The following is a 17,689-nucleotide window of genomic DNA, read 5'->3' on the forward strand; positions in this document are numbered from 1 at the left end:
TATAGCTTCCCCTGCTCCTACTCTCCTTTGATTACTATTTGTAAAGGAATATTTTTTTTCTACCCTTTCACTTTCAAACTTGTCTCTTTGAATTTAAGGTGAGCCTCTTGCAAATAGCATATAGATGGGTCATGCTTTTTCTGCTAATCTCTGCCTTTGGACTGGAGAGTTTAATCCATTTACATCTAAAGTAACTATGATAATGCAGGACTTTCTTCTGAAATTTTGTCATTTGGTTTCTGTGAGCCTAATACCTCTTTTACCCCTCAATTCTTCCATTACTATCTTCTTTTGTATTTAGGTGATCATTGGTAATGAATCCTTTAGATTCCCTCTTCATTTCCTTCTGTGTACATTTTTCAAATATTTTCTTTGTGGTCACCATGGGGCTTACATTTAAAATCTTAAATCTATCACAACCTCATTTGTTTTGAAACCAACTTAACTTAAATAGCATACACAAACCATCTTCCTATTCCTCTCCACCTACACCCCCCAACTTTATGTCGTTCTTGTCACAAATAACCATAGATTTATCACTATTCTTATGTATTTGAATTTTAGATCCTATAGGAAGTAAAAAGCAATGGCATTTATATTTATGCCTGGTAGTTGCCTTTACCAGGGATCTTTATTTCTTTATGATGTCTGATCTACTGTCTAGCGTCCTTTCTGTGCTGAAAGAACTCCCTTTAGCACTTCTTATAAGGCTGGTCTAGTGTGGCAAACTCTTTCAACTTTTGTTTATCTGGGAATGTCTTAGCATCTCCTTCATTTTAGAGAAGTTTCTCCAGATACATAATTCTTGGTTGACAATTTCTTTCTATCCACACTTTAAATAACCCATACCTTCTTGTCTCCACGGTTAGTATGAGAAACTGGCACTTAATCTTACTGACGCTCCCTCCCACAGGGCACGCTGCTTCTCTCGTGCCCTTTGGGAGGCTCTGTCTTTGGCATTTGGCAGTTTGATTATAGTGTGTTGGGGTCTCTTCAAGTTTATCTTGTTTGGAGTCTGTTCAGCATTTCAGATGTGTATTCTCAAGTATTTTGTTAAATTTGGGAAGATCCCAGCCACTATTTCTTTGAATATTCTTTCTGCTCCTTTCCCTCTTTCTTTTCCTTCTGGAACTCCCATAATGTGCTGTTGGTGTCCCACTGGGCTCCTGTCTCTATTCACTTTTCTTCCTTCTTTTTTTATTTTAATTTCTGATCCTCAGACTGAATAATTTCAATTGTCTTATCTTCAGGTTGACTGATTCTTCTCCCAGCTGTTGAACCCCTCTAGGGAACTTTTCATTTCAGTTACTGTGGTCTTCAGCTCCAGTATGTCTGTTTGGTTCCTTTTTATGATTTATATCTCTTTACTGAAATTCTCTTTTTGTTCCTGTATCATTTTCTTGATCTCCTTTTCTTTTCCTTTAGCTCTGTGAGCATATTTAAGACAATTTTTTAGAAGTCTCTGTCTGGTATGTTCAAAATCTGGTTTTCCTTAGTGGTGGTTTTTAATGTTTTTTTTTGCTCCTTTGCATGGGCCATCATTTCAAGTTTCTTTGCATGCCTTGTAATCTTTTGTTGCACACTGGGCATTTTAATATTTTCATGTGTAACCTCTGGAATTTAGTCACTGAGGTGTCTGTCCCTAAACTGATATCCAGCTAGTCTTATGACTGATATTTCCTTGAATGCCAGGAGCAAACAAAACAGGACAGAGAAAACATCATTCCCAGTCTTTGCAGATTGGCCTGTGTGAGGGCTCTCTTTCAGACCTTAGCCATCATAAGAATGGGTCTAAAGAACAGCCTGAGGAAAAAGTGTCGGGCCCTCCCAGTCTTTTCTGAGCATGTGTCTTGTCCTGGGCAAGCGTATGTGGCCTTAGGAATTTCCCCATTTATATGGAACCAAATATCCCCCTTTCCCCTAGGAAATCATTTTCCTCCTGGTCCTGGGTGCTATACTGTATATCTTAAAGCTGGTAATCCTTTGCCCCAGGCAGGAATGATCTGATTGCTTTTTTCTTGTATATTAGTCGCTGTGGGCAACTTCTGCACACTGAGCAAAGTTCTGGGATGGTGGGCCTGTGGCGAGACCGACACCAGATGGACTGGTACAGATATACACCCATCCTGGCATGCGCCTAAGGGTTACTCGGCTCCCTCGGGAACCAGGACTGGACCAACACTGGAAGCACAAGGTGGTTTTCCACGGAGCCAGAGAAGGGGTGGGTAAGGGCCAGCAAAGTGCCATGGGGGTATCTGACCATTTTAAGTTGCCCAGTTACTGCAATCCTTTAACTGTTTTCTGGAGCTCTGAGAGAGATGGTTCTGTCCATTTTCACTTGTTTAAAACTTCTGTGGGGGGGATGCTAGCCTGGAGAGTCTCACTCTGCCATTCTGGTGACATCTGGGCTCACGCCATCAGGTTCATTTTGAACACAATGCAAATACCACCTAAGAAAATGCCTTTCTAAATGGCTGAAAATATCACTTCCCTTCAAATCATTCATAGACCTGTGAATTCACCTGAAAGGACCTACCCAGCCAGTAAAGGGCTTTCATTTCCAACTGTCACTACTACTGGCAAGAACTCACTTCTGATTGTTCCATAGTGGGTCAAATCACTAGCATGCAGCTCTACAGAAGGAACTATTCACCACAGCCCACTTAACGATTCATTTGTACCACGGCACAATCAATTCAGCTAGATAAACCACTAGATAAAGTGGGCTGACCATTGCAAAAACAAAACAAAACAAAAAAAAAACACCAAACTCTATTCATCCAGCTTTAATACAATGGTTCATCCAAGAGAAACTGGCTTTCCAGGACAGAAGGACGTCTTATCAGGGCACCTAAGTACTCTCCCCTTAAGCCAGAATGTTGACAACACTGATCCAGAAAGATGAGATCCTGCTGTTTTTTTAATCTTGCAAAAGACTTTAGAGATGCTGCATGGTCCACACCAAAGCTCAGTCCACAACCTTGCCCCTTTCCTGCCATAACCGACACACAAACCTCTACAAGCATAAGACACAAACAAGCCACTGGGTTTTAGAAAGAAATCCACGGGGGCTGAGAGTCATAGGGGATAGAGAGAGAGAACAAGAAATGCCAACACCAAATAATTTAGAGTAACTCAGCCAACATGCCTTCAGCCTTAGGTCCACGAGCAACTGCTTGTCAGGGACGGTGAGAAGATCTGACGGGCAATGCTGCTGGCAGCAGGGGTGGTGATGGTGGTTTAGACTCGTCTACAGAATTCAGAGAAGTCAATTCCCCTCTTTGCCACATTCAATTACCAGGTGACGGAGAGCAGGATCCAACGTGCTGGCCTGGTTCTTTCATTTCATTACTTAACTTCAAGGCCATGCCCTCGTGGTGAAGTTAATAAACGTGATGCTTTAAAATACTCCCTTTACCAAGCAACATGTTTCCAGGTTTGGGTACAAAACCCATCCCTAAGACTTAACTAAAATTAGTCCTTGGTTCAAAATCTTTTTACAAAACAACTACTAAACTCCTATTTTCCCCAACTGAAATCACTGAACTCTGGCCCACACGCTCCTGAACTGCTCCGGCCGCAGCCCCAGCATCCTCCTCGCCTGTGCTCTGTCCGGGAGGTCAACTCAAACCCGTGCCTGCTGGCATCAGGACAACGCACGCAGCGCCAGGCCTGCTCTGACCTTCCTCCTTCTAGGACACCTAATTACAGCACCAGAACATTTGCAAACTCGCTGTGAATAATTAAACTCCCTTTAAAACCTTGGGGAGCCAAGATAGGGCTGGCCTGTGTGACCATAGCTCTCCTTCCCCTCACTTAGATTACAGGGGTTACCACCACCCTCCAGAAAGAACCAGGGGCCTGCATCCCTTTCCACGGCTCTGGAGTGAGGATGAGGACGGACTTGCAGGAGCTGCAGACCCTGTTCGGGGGCCTCATGGGGCCTCCTGTGTGCCCTGCCCCTGCAGGGCTGGAGCGGGGGGCCCACGGGAAAGGGGCTGGAGGGCCTGGGTGTACGCTTTTCCCCAGGACAACTGCTCAACCGGAGGTGGATCAGTCAAAGAAAAGAAACTCTAAGTGGAATTTCCCACTTCAGACCTGCCCTCTGAAGAGAAAGAGAAGTCTCCATGCAAGACCTCCCACCAGCTCTGAGGTCAGGCTCACAGGGAAGCTGGCGGCCCCGGGCCTCAGGGGCAAGCTGCAGCCAGGAGGGCGCAGTTGTGGATACGTGGCATTGCTTTAAAAACCAAAGGGATTAATCATACAATTATGAAAATGCATTTTCACCAACTGAAACAAATGCACTGCACTAATGCAAGTTACTCACGATGGGTGGGTGCACAGGAACTCTATTTCATGTGTGAATTTTCTGTTACAACTTCCCTAATAAAGGAAGGAAAGAAGGAAGGAAACATGTGTTCAATTCTGAATGAAACAAAGGCCTCAGCTGGAAAAGCAAACCTGCAACCCCTTCTTGGAGACTAGTTCCTCATTCCTCTTTGAGGTCAAAGTCAGAGAGAAAAATTAGAAATGTCTGAAATATTTAACTCTGAAAATTACCGCAGCTTTGGGATTTGTAATTCGGATATCACAGTTACAGTTGTCTATATGCTCTGCTCCGGAGACGGAGAGAAGTCACACGGTGGGGCCACTTGTGTTTCACTGCTGCCCCGTGGACCACAGCCAGCCATCTACTTCATCCAAATATCTCACCCAGGCCACGGCATAAAAATAAACCCCAAGCCTTTAGGAAACTTTCCAGGCCTCTCCCCTGACTCTTGGTTTTCCTGCCTCTACCACCGGCCCTTCCCTGCTCTGCCCTGTCCCCAGGGCCTGACCCCCAACCAGGACACCCTCTACTTCCCTGTTGGCTCTGGATGGGGTCAGCCACGGGAGGTATGGGCAGGAGGTCCACGGGCCGGGGAGGGCAGGAGACTTGGGTGCTGGCTCCCTGCCCTCGCCCTGCTATCTGCCCGTCTGGGGCCACCCCTGCTCCAGTGGGAGGGCTTCATCCTTTGGCTCCAGCTCTCCCAGGGCCCCGGGAGCATGAGCAGTGACGGTCTGCTGTGGCCTGGGAGCCTCAGTGCCCCGTCCACTGCCTTGGGCCTTCCCCTGCCCCTGCGGTGTTCCCTTCCTTCGCGGTCCTCCATGTGAACTGCTGGAATGGGACTGTTTTCCATATGGACTGAAAGATAACCTCTCCGCACTCACTTCTCCATCTCCAGACAGGGAGGCCCACGACCACCCCCAAACCTGCTTAGGGAGCGTGGATGGAATCTATGCCCGAGAGAAAGGTGAATGTGGTGGCCGGAGAGGCTGGGGTCTGCCCGGCTGAAATCCCCAGCGGGGAAGGTGCCCCTAGCTGTAGAATGAAAAGAGTCTGGCTGCTGTCTAGTCATCCCAGGGATCCCCAGAGCTAATTCCCAGCTTCCCACTGCTCAACATCAGTGAGCAGAGGGCTGCTGGATAATGTTTAGTGGTGGTGGGGGTTCTCCTTCCATTCTTTTGTTTTTCTTCAGTGACTGTAAGCAGGATTTAAATTCCCAGCTAACTGAAACTCACGGCATTTTCTCAGGAGCAGCCTTTCCTAGCCCAGCAGGGCAGCACGCTCGCTCTCAGAGATTTCAGCATCATCCGGGGCCACCCCTCCTGCCACCCTCCCATCAGGAATTCATCTGGAGACCCAGTTCCAGATGTCAACTTATCACGGAGGAGCCAGCTGGGGAGAGCACGACCGGACCATGTGTTCATCATTACGTCTGTGACTTCAACCTCATCGATGCACAGGCTCGTTCATCTCCCACTTTTGCACAAGGGAACCTCATGTGCTGCTGGAGAACCGCCTCTGGGGGTCCGACCTCCAGACCTGAGGGTCTTCACTGGTGGGTCTAAGGGGACGTGCCTCCCTGTTCCCCTCAAGGAGGGAACCTTGGGGACTGCAGAGCGGGCCACACTGCCAGAATGGCAACTGGCTCTCTCTGTCCTGGCTTCACTGAATCCAGATCAACGAAATTTCCCTCCATGAGTTTCCCAACAGTCTCCTGCACTTAGTGCGCAAGTTGCCACCCAACAGGCCGTTTCCAGATCCAGGTGGTCTTTCTTCTTCGCTTCAGTCCCCCAGGTTCGCCTCACCCAGCCTCACCCACCTCCACTCCTGGGGCAATTTTCTGAACGCTCCTTCCCCTGAGCAGTCGTTCAAGGCGCGGCGGCTGAGGCCACACTGCTCCTGGAGGTGCCGGCCGACCCTTCGCGGGTCACACGCTGTCAGGGGAACTGTGCGGACAGCTGGGGGGTGATTTCCAGGCGTTCCCTAGAGTGGCTGACGGCTGCTTCCGGCTTAAACAGATTTTCTGCTCCTGATTTTCCGAGGCAGTCAGGGCTATGGGTTGGAGAGCCCTGCGCCTGTCGGGCCTGGATTCTGCGGGATTTGCCCCAGAGAGCAGCCCTGGTTCCCTGGGAAAGCTGCGGGGCGGCACGGCTGGGGCTGCCACCCACCGATCCCAGGGAGGACGGTGAAGGCGAGCAGGTACCCACAGCCGCCCCTGGGCAGCTCCCGGGCCAAGCCCAAAACTCATCACCACAGGGGGTGAGCAAATATTTTTGGATGAAGAAATTCGCTCCTGTGGAAATTATTTTTGTTCCTACTTTGTAGATAAGGGGATAAAGAAACAGAACAGTTCATTCACGTCCCATGAACAATGAGCTTTCGCCAGAATTTCAGACAAATTCTATAGAACATGCTGTTTTTGTTCTGAATCACAAGAGGTTTGTTTTTCCCATTTGTTACACTTCCCGTTTGTAATTTAATATAAAGGACAGACAAAAGCGTAAGTCCCAGCAAGTCCTGCTGCTGGGCATTGGTGTCACGGGACATGGGACACCAGTAATTACCTTACGAGAGCATCTCAGACAAAGCCTTCCTAAGAAAACAGTGAACAGCCCTTGGAGGAAGTCACTTCATTTGAACAAATTCATAGACTTTTTTTGCATTCTGCACAAAAGACATAACTTTCTATGCTAAAGGAAAAAGTGTGGTTTGCAGGGGAAAAAATAAACTTAAAGAAAGACAAATAAACAAAACCCAAGAACCCAAAGCAGCAAATACAGAATTTAAAACCAGGCAAAGCCAGGATCACTTAGCAAAGACAGAACCCAAAAGGACGAATCCCCAAGGACGGGTTTTCAGGAATTCTGGCCATTACACAGTGAATACCTAAGACCGTCTAGAGTTCAGGAGCACTCTGGGTGAACTACTCCAGGTCTCCCCATCTGGGTCAGAGAGGGTGGTGTTACCCCAGCGACACGCTTCTGGAACCCCAAAACCACGACCTCTGATCCAGGAATCCCTCGGAGCTTGCCCGCACCCAACAGTTCAACTGTAGACACCACAGAGTCGCAAAAACATCACGGGAAGGAGCAGAGAATGAGGTAACCACATGTCCGACTTTCGGTGAAGAGGGAAGTGAACCAGGGTGTGGACACACGGGACATCGTGTACCCGCCCAAAATACCAGTCGACTCACTCGTGAAAAACGGGCAGAACGTGTATGAAACCATGCTAGATTAGAAAGCATTTACATACAAATCTTTTTTTCAAGGAGAAAAAATAACTAAAAGGAGACACTCCAATGTGGCAATAAGGCAGTCAGAGGACCGATTATGTTTTCCTTTACAAGTTTTGCTGTATTAATAACACTAACAGCTGCTAACACCTACGGGTTAGCATGTACTTTAAATGCTCACTTGACCCTCCTCACAACCCGTGAGGAAGATGCTATCGCTGCTCCTGTTTCACAGATGAGAAAACCGAGGCTTAGTGAGACGGCGAAACCGGCCGAGCTCGGGTACTGGGCCGCGATCCTTATCCGTTTCACGCTGAAGCCCCAGCTTTTAATCCCTGTGCTCTACTTCTGTTTAGTTTTGTTTTTCAATGGACAGACAAGCTGCTTTAAAAATGGGCCTCAGTGTAATCGAACGGCATTTCTTTCTGATGAGAGAGGCTGGGGCCCTCAACTGGGCGTCCCCAGCTCCTGGAGTCAGCGTGGAGTGGGGAGGGTGGGGGGCCAGGGTGGGACGGAGAAGACTCGAGACGGGCAGGGAGAAGTAAGGTGCGGCCGAGGCTCCCTCCCTCCCAGGCCCTGCTCACGTGAACCTCCTTCTTGGCGGCCTCCTGGAGCCCTAGGGCCTGCTGGACGTACAGCTTCCCGGCGAGGATTTCATTCTCCAGCAACGACAGCTCTTCCAAGGAAATGGGCCAGTTCAGCCGTTCTAACGCCTCGTTTAAAGCCATCTTGTTTTCCAAGTACCGCATGGGCTTGTCTGCATCTAACCTAAAACAGAAGCAGAAAAAAGAAACAATAAAGTGACGATAATAAGAAACCAACGTGCGGAGCTGGTCGGAGACGCATCTGTCGAGGCAGGCGTTGGCGGCACAGCCGACCCCACCGTCCGGTGGCACAAGTCCAAAGGAAGGATCCCTGTGAGTGGCGGTGGCACTTGACCCCATTATCTCATCTGATTACACGATTTTAAAGGGGTATGATACACCTGTGAATGTTTTAAATCTTCTTCCAGCATATTTGGGGCCTGTCCTTTCTCTTAGGCCCAACATCTGGGAAATCCAAAAATGAACTTCTAAGAGCCCTCCCGCCTGTGTCCGGCAGGGACCTGGACAACCAAGCTCTCAGCCCAGTGCGGCCGCTCCTCCAGCTCGTGTGGGGATCACAATCTCCTTTCCTCTTTGCACGTCTACAAGGGGCTAAACTTCCCGGCCTTAGGTTTGGGTCCACGAAGAGCAGAAGCCAACCTTCCCGAGGCTGCCAAGCCGGATGCGGTGGCAGCCAGGGGTGTGTCACATCCCAGGCCCTGGGTTCTGGTTCCAGTCCCGAGTGCTCCAATCAGAGAGTCCCAGAGGTGGAGGGAGTGGAGGAGGGGAAGGATGTGTGTGTGTGTGTGTGTGTGTGTGTGAGAGAGAGAGAGAGAGAGAGAGTGAGAGAGAGAGAGAGTACATTATAGCTTTCATTCTCCACTGCCGAAAGCACCGCTTCCTTCCTTCTTAGCTGGATGTTGGCAGATACAGCCTAAACCCAGCGCGGGACCTCATCAGCCAACAAACATCTCCAGAAGACTGAAAAATCCTCACTACAAATCTAAATTAAGATTCCTAGGTTATGTTTTTAACCTACTCATGGAGAAAAACATTTCTACTGTGAAATTAATAGTCACTTTTTCAGGGAAAATTTTTTTCAGGGAAATACAGGCGGTTTCCAGAGTATTGAGGTGAAGGGAGAGCATCTCGTTACTGTGCTCAGCTCTCCTAATTTGAAAGGGCTGGGCACAAGGTCACTGCCTCAGGGGGCTTTGTGTGAATTTTATAGCCCCTTTGTTAAACCTCTTAACGGTTAGTTACTCCTCAAATGAGCACAGGACTAACACTCCAATAATCTGTTATCTAAATGATTCTTAAAGTTAAAAAATAAAATTAAGGCCTTTCCCATCTTATAAAGATTTGGAGATAGAAACCATTCATTTAAAGGCTGCAAAGTACTTGTAGGAGAAGCAATCACTCCCTGAGTTCAGACAGATTTCAATTGTGAAAGCTTTTAAAAGGCAGCAAAAAGTTGTAGAGGTAAAGAGATTGGTAAAAAAAAAAACACTCGATAAACAGACTTCACTCACTGATAGTCAACAGATATTCACCGTGGGCCTAGTCTGTCTGTCTGTGCCGCGCTAGGCCCTGGGTGTTCTCTGGCGGATGGACGGCTACTGCCCCTTTCGTGTAAAGCTTACACACCAGTGGGGAGAGACAAGAAGCAAGGACAGAAATAAACAGGGACAGAAACACGTAGCTGTAAATATGAGGAAGGCTGGGAGGAGACAGACGTAGCACCGAGAGGGGCAGGAGGAGCTGGGGGCCACGGGACCCTGATGGGCCGATAGTGCCCAGTGCCCGGCAGTGGGGACGGCCGTGGGAAAGGAACAGAACGGGCGCAAAGCTGACAGCTGCCACCAGCCGCGGGGACTCAGAGCCCCAGTGAAGGCACAGGGGCCCGGGCTTTGGAAACGAGGGGTGAGGAAGGGTTTGGTACCAAAGTACCAGGATAAGATGGGCCGGGCAGACCCAGAGGGGCCCCCGCAGTGTGGCCTCTGGGGATGGACCCCGTTCTCTCTCTGTGAGTACCCGGCACCGCACGGGCCTCTCCCGCACCGCAGCCACCCTCTGCAGGCTCTGGAAGGCACCACCCCATCTGCGGGGGAGGAGGGTTAGAGGATCGACAGGGGCTCCGGGCAGCACCTGGACACAGCCAGCACCCAGCCAGACCTCCATGGAGAGGCGGGGACCCCAACCTTCTGGGACCCCCTCCCTCCCCTTAGCCCCAGCTGGAGGGACCTCCTTGTCTGGCTTTTCCTTCCTCGCAACCCCAGTCCCCAGGATGGGGGCCTCCCCGCAGCGCCTCTGATCTTTCCTGCTGTCATCTGTGCCCACACGGGCCAGGCAGGGAGCGCGGGGAAGGCCCGGCCGGGTCTCACTCTGGTGGCCTCAGGGACGTGAACCCAAGGACCGGCCAGTCTCCAGAGCGACAGGCCACAGCGCATCACTCGACTCAGACCGTGCTTTAGAACGCAAGAGGGGCTCGGTGACTCACTTTTCTTTTTCCTCTTGAGATAATGCTCGCCAAACAATTTTATTCAAGCGCCTGTTAAAAAAAATCAACAACAATAATTTAGCAGCAATCCCTAATTTCACGGCAAAAGGCTGACCCCAGGCCCCGTGGCACCGGACGGGGAGCCCAGCAGGAGGCCGGCCCCACGGGACCACACAGCTGTTGTTGGCTTAGAGGGGACACGAGCGTCACCTTCCATCAGCATCACAGCAGAAGCCGGGGGCTTTGTGGCAATTGTGCCAAATCTCAAAGGAGGGCTCGGCTCATGACTCCGTCCCATAAAACCCAGACTGAGCCAAGGCAATGAGCAAACCGGGCCTCATTATCTCTGCACTACGATGTTTCTAAACACCCACAATTTCCTCCCCAAGAAAAACCTAACTCTGCCTTTCACTCGCCTTGGGTCGACACTCTTCTGCCTGGATTCTCAGAGCAAAAGGAATTAATGGGTCATAAACAATCAGAACAGGACACACTTCAGAGCTCACCTGGCCGACCCCGTCTCCTAGAGGAGGCTGCTGGGGGCAGACGCGGGTGAGGGGACGGGGCCATGCGCCAAGGCTGGTTGGCACGTGCTCACACGTGTTCAGGGGAAGAGGAAGAGGCGGCTGCAGCTGGCAGTTCCCACGGCAGGACAGTCTCCTTCTGCTCTTCCCAGAGGTGCCAGCCCGGTTCTGCGCCGCGTCGCCGTTACCCAGAGTTGGGCCTCCTGGGGTGCAGTCCCAGCCAGCGGCTGAGGATCACAGGAAGGGATCCCACGAGCTCCAGGAGGTGCCCCCAAGCCCTGAACTCTGAGGGGCCCTGCCCTGACCCCTCCCCGTGAAGGCTTGGCTGGAGCTCGTCTCCTCCTCTGCTGGCTGCGAGACTCCGGCCAGAAGGGACTTCTCTGCAAACGGGGACAAGAAGAGCGGCTCCTCCCCGTGCTGAGCGCCCTGTGCACCGCACTGAGCTGGGCCTGCCCCTGGTGGAGGCCTGGGATAGAGTCAGGAGGGAGGGGACAGGCCAGCCCCACACTCCCGCACGCTCCGGGGTTCTGGCTCTTTGGGGCACTTTTGGAAATTGGGTTTCTTTAATCATGCTTTTCATGCAACCACGATCAAGGCTTCTAAGACCTGGTAAAGGAATGCACAGCAGGCATTTTGGGTTTTTGAACTTTTCTGAAAAAAAAAAAAAAATCCCATTCAAAATCCTCTTAAATCTAAACCTTGAAAGTGGAGGCAGCGTGGGAGGGAGGCTTTAGGGAGTGCGGACGAGGGCTCTGGAGCTTCCCGGGCCGGGCTTCACATCGGGGTACCCCCACTTTGCTGCTACGTGGTCCTGTGTCGTGTAGCTTTTTGAAACTCCTTTTTCCTGTCAATGAAGCCTTGATCCCTCCACCTGCCCTTGGCGTTGAGAGGATTCAGCGAGATTAGACGGCCCGGATGCAGCCGCCGAGCAGGTGGGAGTGAGCCCCGGGCCCCGGGAATGAGCGATCCTGCGCCCCCGAGCAGAGAGGCAGCCTCGGGAGGCCTCAGGTGTGGGACGTGGTGAGCCCCCTGGGGCGCAGGGCTCTCCGAGGACAGCCGAGCCCCTTGACGGACCAGGGGCAGTTGTCCTCTTCTCTTCTTTTAGGACAGTGACACTGGGTTGAGGGGTCACCTTCACCAGTCTTGCACCAGGAATTGGCTCATTTTCGAAGCAATTAGCTGATGGCCCCTCAGACGCCCGCGCGGCAGCCCCTGCGGCCCGGAGCCCAGCAGCAGAGGCGTGTCCAAGCGGCTCCGGGTTAAACCGCGCTTCTCCCGCGGGTCTGAGCACTGGGGCCTTCACCTTGGACCAGCCATCAAAACAAGCTGGAGAAAAATCACCCGGAACCCAGGAGCCTGGAGGCCTCACCCAAAGCGTAGGCTCAGACACACGACACCACGATCGCCGCCTCAATTCTTAAAATATCAAAACAGGACTTTCACATACTGCGCAACCAACACAGCTAGTTTATGTCATTATTTTAGCCAAACGACTGTGAGCTTCCTATTTGCCTGGTCAGCTCTAATCATACAGATTTCGGGTAATATCTGTTTACTTTCACAGGAAACTCTAGAAACATCACATAGGGGGTGGGGTTGAGTAAACCAAGTTTCATCAAGTACTTTTCATATTCTGCATTATCTTTAGAAAGGTGGAGCAAAATGGGAAAGGAAATTAATATTTATACCCCCAAAGTGGATGCAAAAGATCAGGAAGTTTATATTGATGTAAATATTAATATCATTAAATAATAATATTGTATAAATTATTTAACATAAATATAAAATCAATAATATTGAGTAATTAAAACTGGGAAAACTAGATAGGCACATGGAAAAGGATGAAAGTGAACCCTGAACTCACACCGTGTACAAAAATTAACTCAAAGTGGATCAAAGATGTAAATATAAAAGCTATAAAATTCCTAAAAGAAAACATACAGAAACATCATCAGGACCTCTTAATTAGGCAATGATTTCTTAGACTTTATACCAAAAGCATGAGCAAGAAAAGAAAAAACAGACAAATTGGGCTTCATCAAAATTAAAAATTTTGTGCACCCAAAACCCTTGGGAAAGGGCAAACTGTGGGGAGATAAATACCCTCCATATATCTATGGTGATTTAGCATCCGCAGATTCAGGGAACTAAGGGGGTAATTCACACTAACTCCTCTTTACATAAATCGCATGGCCCTCACCCAGCCCTGTGACGCAGGTGTCACAAAGGAGGACTCGGAGGCTCACGCTGTCACCGGATGGCCCAGGGTGGGTGTCAGAGCGAGGGGGAAACCTGCGCGAACCGTCCACCTGCCTCGCTCCAGCCTGCGCCTGGCACTGTGCCGGGACTGGCGAGTAACCACAGAACCCACATATTTGAATTATTCAAGAAAATTAAATTACAATTTGAATGGCATTATCTTATTGCATTTTGAATGCCCGAATTTAAAGATTTTAATGCCTCACTTTGAATTATATCAAAATCATATTAAATTCAGATATTCCAATAATAAATAATTTGATTACTGATTGAGCACTGATGGTGTGCCAGGTGCTTTCAAAGAACAGGACACAGGGAGAGGCAGGGCTGGCCGAGCCGCTGCCCTCGAGCCGGGCAGAGGCCACCAGGCGGGTGGTGGAGAGAGAGGGGTGGAGGAGGCCGCGGGGGCAGCAGCGTGATGGGGGAGGACAGAGCCGGCAGCAGGACCTGGGGCAGGGGCGCGAGGCCAGGGAAGAGCTGGTCCCTGCTGGGAGAGGAAGGGGGAAGCAGATGTTCCGGTTTGCTAATGCTACTGCTCTGCAAAACACCAGAAACGGATTGGCTTTTATGAGGGGGGTTTATTCAGTTACAAAGTTACAGTCTTAAGGCCATGAAGTGTCCAAGGTAACACATCAGCAATCGGGTACCTTCACTGGAGGATGGCCAGCGGCGTCTGGAAAACCTCTGTTAGCTGGGAAGGAACGTGGCTGGTGTCTGCTTGCTCCCAGGTTGCATTTCAAAATGATGTTCTCCAAAATGCTGCTCTTGGGGCGCTTTGTCCTTTTAGCTGCAGCTCCTCTTCAAAATATCACTCTCAGTTGCCCCGAGTTCCTTCTGTTTGTCAGCTTTTTATATGGCTCCAGTGATTTAATTCAGACCCACCCTGAATGGGTGGGGTAACACCTCCCTGGAAATTATCCAATCAGAGATCTTGCCCACAGTTGATTGAGTCACATCTCCATGGAAACACTCAATCAAAGAATTACAATCTAATCAATATAATACGTCTGTCCCCACAAGATTGCATCAAAGAACATGGAGTTTTGGGGGACGTAATTCATCCAAACTGGCACAGCAGGTAAAGCGTCCGAGAAATCCCGAGGGCAGCTGGAGGCAGCGAAGGTGCTGAGCCGGCCTCGGTTCCTAGGGGAGGTGGGGGAAGAGCTGGCGGGTGGGGGGTGCAGAGGTCCCCTCCCCATGGCCCTGAGGCCTCAGCTGGGTGTGCACTATGGGGGCAGTGGCAGGCCTCACACTTGCTTTGTACACTCACTAGACAGACTGCAGAATCACAGAAGACAGGTAAATGTGTGCTTGGGCCACGTCACACGTTTTCATGTCCTTTTCATTTTACCTGCCCGTGGTGTGGTAAAAGAAAACGCCACAGCTGAGCTTCTGGAACCCAGAACAGGCTTGCCTGGAGAAGCTGGGCACAGCTGCAGGGCAGTTCCGTGTGTGCCCCAGGACTAATGACGCATGGGGGTGGAGCTGGGGCGACTGGAGAGCCAGGGCTGGGGGTGTCCCCCTTGTGGACAGAGGCCCCCGCTCAGCACCGACACACGGGCCACTGCTGAAGATGATTAGTCTCACCAAAGTCAGCCTGATTATCCCTTGATCTGTATATAATTTTAAAATAGCAATATATGCTTACAGTATCTCCATTATTTTATACTGTGGAGTTGTATTGGTCACTTTATAGAACGTTAGAGGCCGAGACGATCAGTTCACTCTGGTAAAAGGAAAACTTCCAAGATCTCACAGAAACTAGAGATTTCTATGGATTTGGGGAAGGGAAAATGGTTGCTTTAAAACTTTGCTGTAGGTATATTAGTTGTTTCTGCTGTTGATATTACTTATGGACAATTTTTTAAATAGCTGCTTCAAATGAAAAATCCAAGCCAAAACAAGAGAGAAGGCAGCAAAAAAAAAAAAAAAAAAAAAAAAAAATCCATGTTCATTAAAGAACAGCTAGCAGCTAGGAGCGGTACTCACTTTTCATAGGATTTAATTGCTTGTTCCACTTTCTGCTTGTAGATGTTGAGCTTGACTCCTTGGGGGTTAATTAGCGTCATCTTATTTGTGTCGGTGGACACGTGTGCCAGAGGGAACACCTACACATCAGCACCAAAGCAAAGCAAAGCGTCACTCGAGGGGCTAACAGGGCCTGTAAAAATGCATCTACATGACTGCACAATATGCTTTTCTGATGATAAAAATCAACATATTATCATTGTAGAAAATTACAAAATACATAAAAATTATAACAGAAATAAGAGATAACACGGATAAGCTCTTCCTTCCAAGTTTTTACTGTCTATTTTAAAAATAACCAATACACACACATACACACAGTTTCATGAAACCCTAGTCAGAATTGAGTAGCATCTTCAAAATAAGTCTCTGCCAAATTGATAGGAGTGGGTGATAAGGAATAGGATCTCACGGTTGCTTCTTTGTCAGTTACTAGCTGGGTTACACATCTTTTTCATCTATTTTTCATGTGATTTTATTTGAGAATCAGGTTACAGTTCATGCCCTTTGATCATCTTCCTTACAATTTTCAAGAGCTCCTATTATATGTCACACAAAGAAGGCTTAGTGGTTAACAAAACCACAGTCTATAAAAGGAGCAAATACACAAAGGGGACGTGTTACATGGGAGAAATAAGTATGAATTCAATGTGTTTTTAAAAACCTCACACACAGAAGCCAGCGTGCCAGCTCAGTGACAGCAGCCTCTCCGCTCCCTCTAGCCATTTCCACTTCCAGAACTCAATACAGTAGACTTGGACTTTAATTGTTAAAAAGGATTCACTCATATTCACAATCAGCATTTAAATGTTTGAGGAAAGATAATTGATTAAGTCCATAAGTAGTTTAATCACTCTATAACGATACTGAGAAAGGTTGCTTATTCAATATTTTAAAATGTTGAATAGTTAACAAATATCTAAGATTAACAATTGGGCATTAAGGTAAAAATAGCAATAAGGATTCCTCTCTATGTTCAAACACTCGTATTGGCAAATCTATCAGCTATGCAGAAGGGCTATCAATCCTTTGACATATTTTTATTATATTTTTCCAAATCTGGATTTTTGTCCTTTAATTTTACTATTGATTTTTTGACATGGAATTAAAATTTTTTTTACATTGTCCAAATAATCTCTTTTGAAAGTTCAGAAAGTCCTTGACAATAGAGAAATCTATAATTTCTTCTAAAACGTCAATGGTTTTATTTCCTTCATTTAACTTTTCACAGGCAGAGTTTGTGGTGTTAGGTGATCTAACTTGGTTTTTTGAAATAGCTAGTAATGCTAGTATCTTGTTAATTAATCCATTCTTTAGCCATCTGTTGGATCCAGGATACTTACTTCATCATATGTGTTCTGGTTTGCTAAAGTCGCCAGAATGTGACATACCAGAAATGGGTTGGGTTTTCAATGGAGATTTATTGGGTTACAAATTAACAGTTCTATCGCCACGAAAATGTCCAAATTAAGGCATCCAGAGAAAGATACCTTGACTCTGAAGAAAGGCATCTGGGGTTCCTCTGTCACATGGGAAGGCACATGTTGACATCTGCTGGTCCTTCTCTCCCAGGTTCTGGGTTCAAAATGAGTCTCTCTCTCTCCTCTCTCTCTCTCTCTCTCAGTGTCTCTGGGTGTTTCTCTCTCAGCTTCTCTGAGTTCTCTGAGTTTCATCTTTTATCCTCTCATAGAGGACTCCAGCAAGGGAATTAAGACCTACCCTGAATGGGGTGGGTCACATCTCCAAGAAAACAACCTAATCAAAAGGTCCCACCGAACCACAGGTCTGCACCCACAGCAATGGATAAAAGAACATGTCCTTTTCTGGGGTTCTTAACAGCTGCAAACCAGCACACTCCACCCTCTGGACCCCAAAAAGACATGTTCTTTCCATATGCAAAATACATTCATTCCATCACAGTGTCATAAAAACCTCAAATCGTTTCAGTAACAATAAATAAATACAAAGTTTCATCCTAAGTTTATCCTAAGGCAAAATTCCCTTCTGGCTGTGGACCTGTGAAACTTAGAACAAGGTATCTGCTTCCAATATACAAAGGGGGGACAGTCATAGGATAAATGTTCCCATTGCCACAGGGAGAAACTTGGAGAGGAACAGGGGTCAAAAGCCCAAAAGAGTTCCAAAAACCCGCAGGGCAGGCAAACTCTGTTAGATTTCAAAGTCTGAAAGTCATCTACAGAAACACATTTTATCCTCCAAGCTTGAGAGAGC

At 48.4% G+C, this 17,689-nt stretch overlaps 1 protein-coding gene across 8 annotated transcripts in view; it reads right to left on the minus strand.

The window, feature by feature from the left end:
• Window positions 1-17,689, minus strand: part of VWA3B (von Willebrand factor A domain containing 3B) — a 139,343-nt gene that overhangs the window by 14,664 nt on the left and 106,990 nt on the right. For 7 of the 8 annotated variants that reach the window (XR_005212385.1, XM_037807120.1, XM_037807123.1 and 4 more), the window contains 3 exons: window positions 15,419-15,537; window positions 10,647-10,697; window positions 8,147-8,330 (listed from right to left, as the gene is read on the minus strand). Coding sequence is in view for 7 of the 8 variants with exons in the window: in XM_037807120.1 (XP_037663048.1) it covers window positions 8,147-8,330; window positions 10,647-10,697; window positions 15,419-15,537 (354 nt within the window). In the remaining variant the exon portion in view is untranslated. The remainder of the gene's footprint in view (window positions 1-8,146; window positions 8,331-10,646; window positions 10,698-15,418; window positions 15,538-17,689) is intronic. The other variant, XM_037807121.1, reaches the window with a different exon arrangement.

Source organism: Choloepus didactylus, chromosome 17 (assembly GCF_015220235.1).
Source record: "Choloepus didactylus isolate mChoDid1 chromosome 17, mChoDid1.pri, whole genome shotgun sequence".
NCBI classification, from domain to species: domain Eukaryota; kingdom Metazoa; phylum Chordata; class Mammalia; order Pilosa; family Megalonychidae; genus Choloepus; species Choloepus didactylus.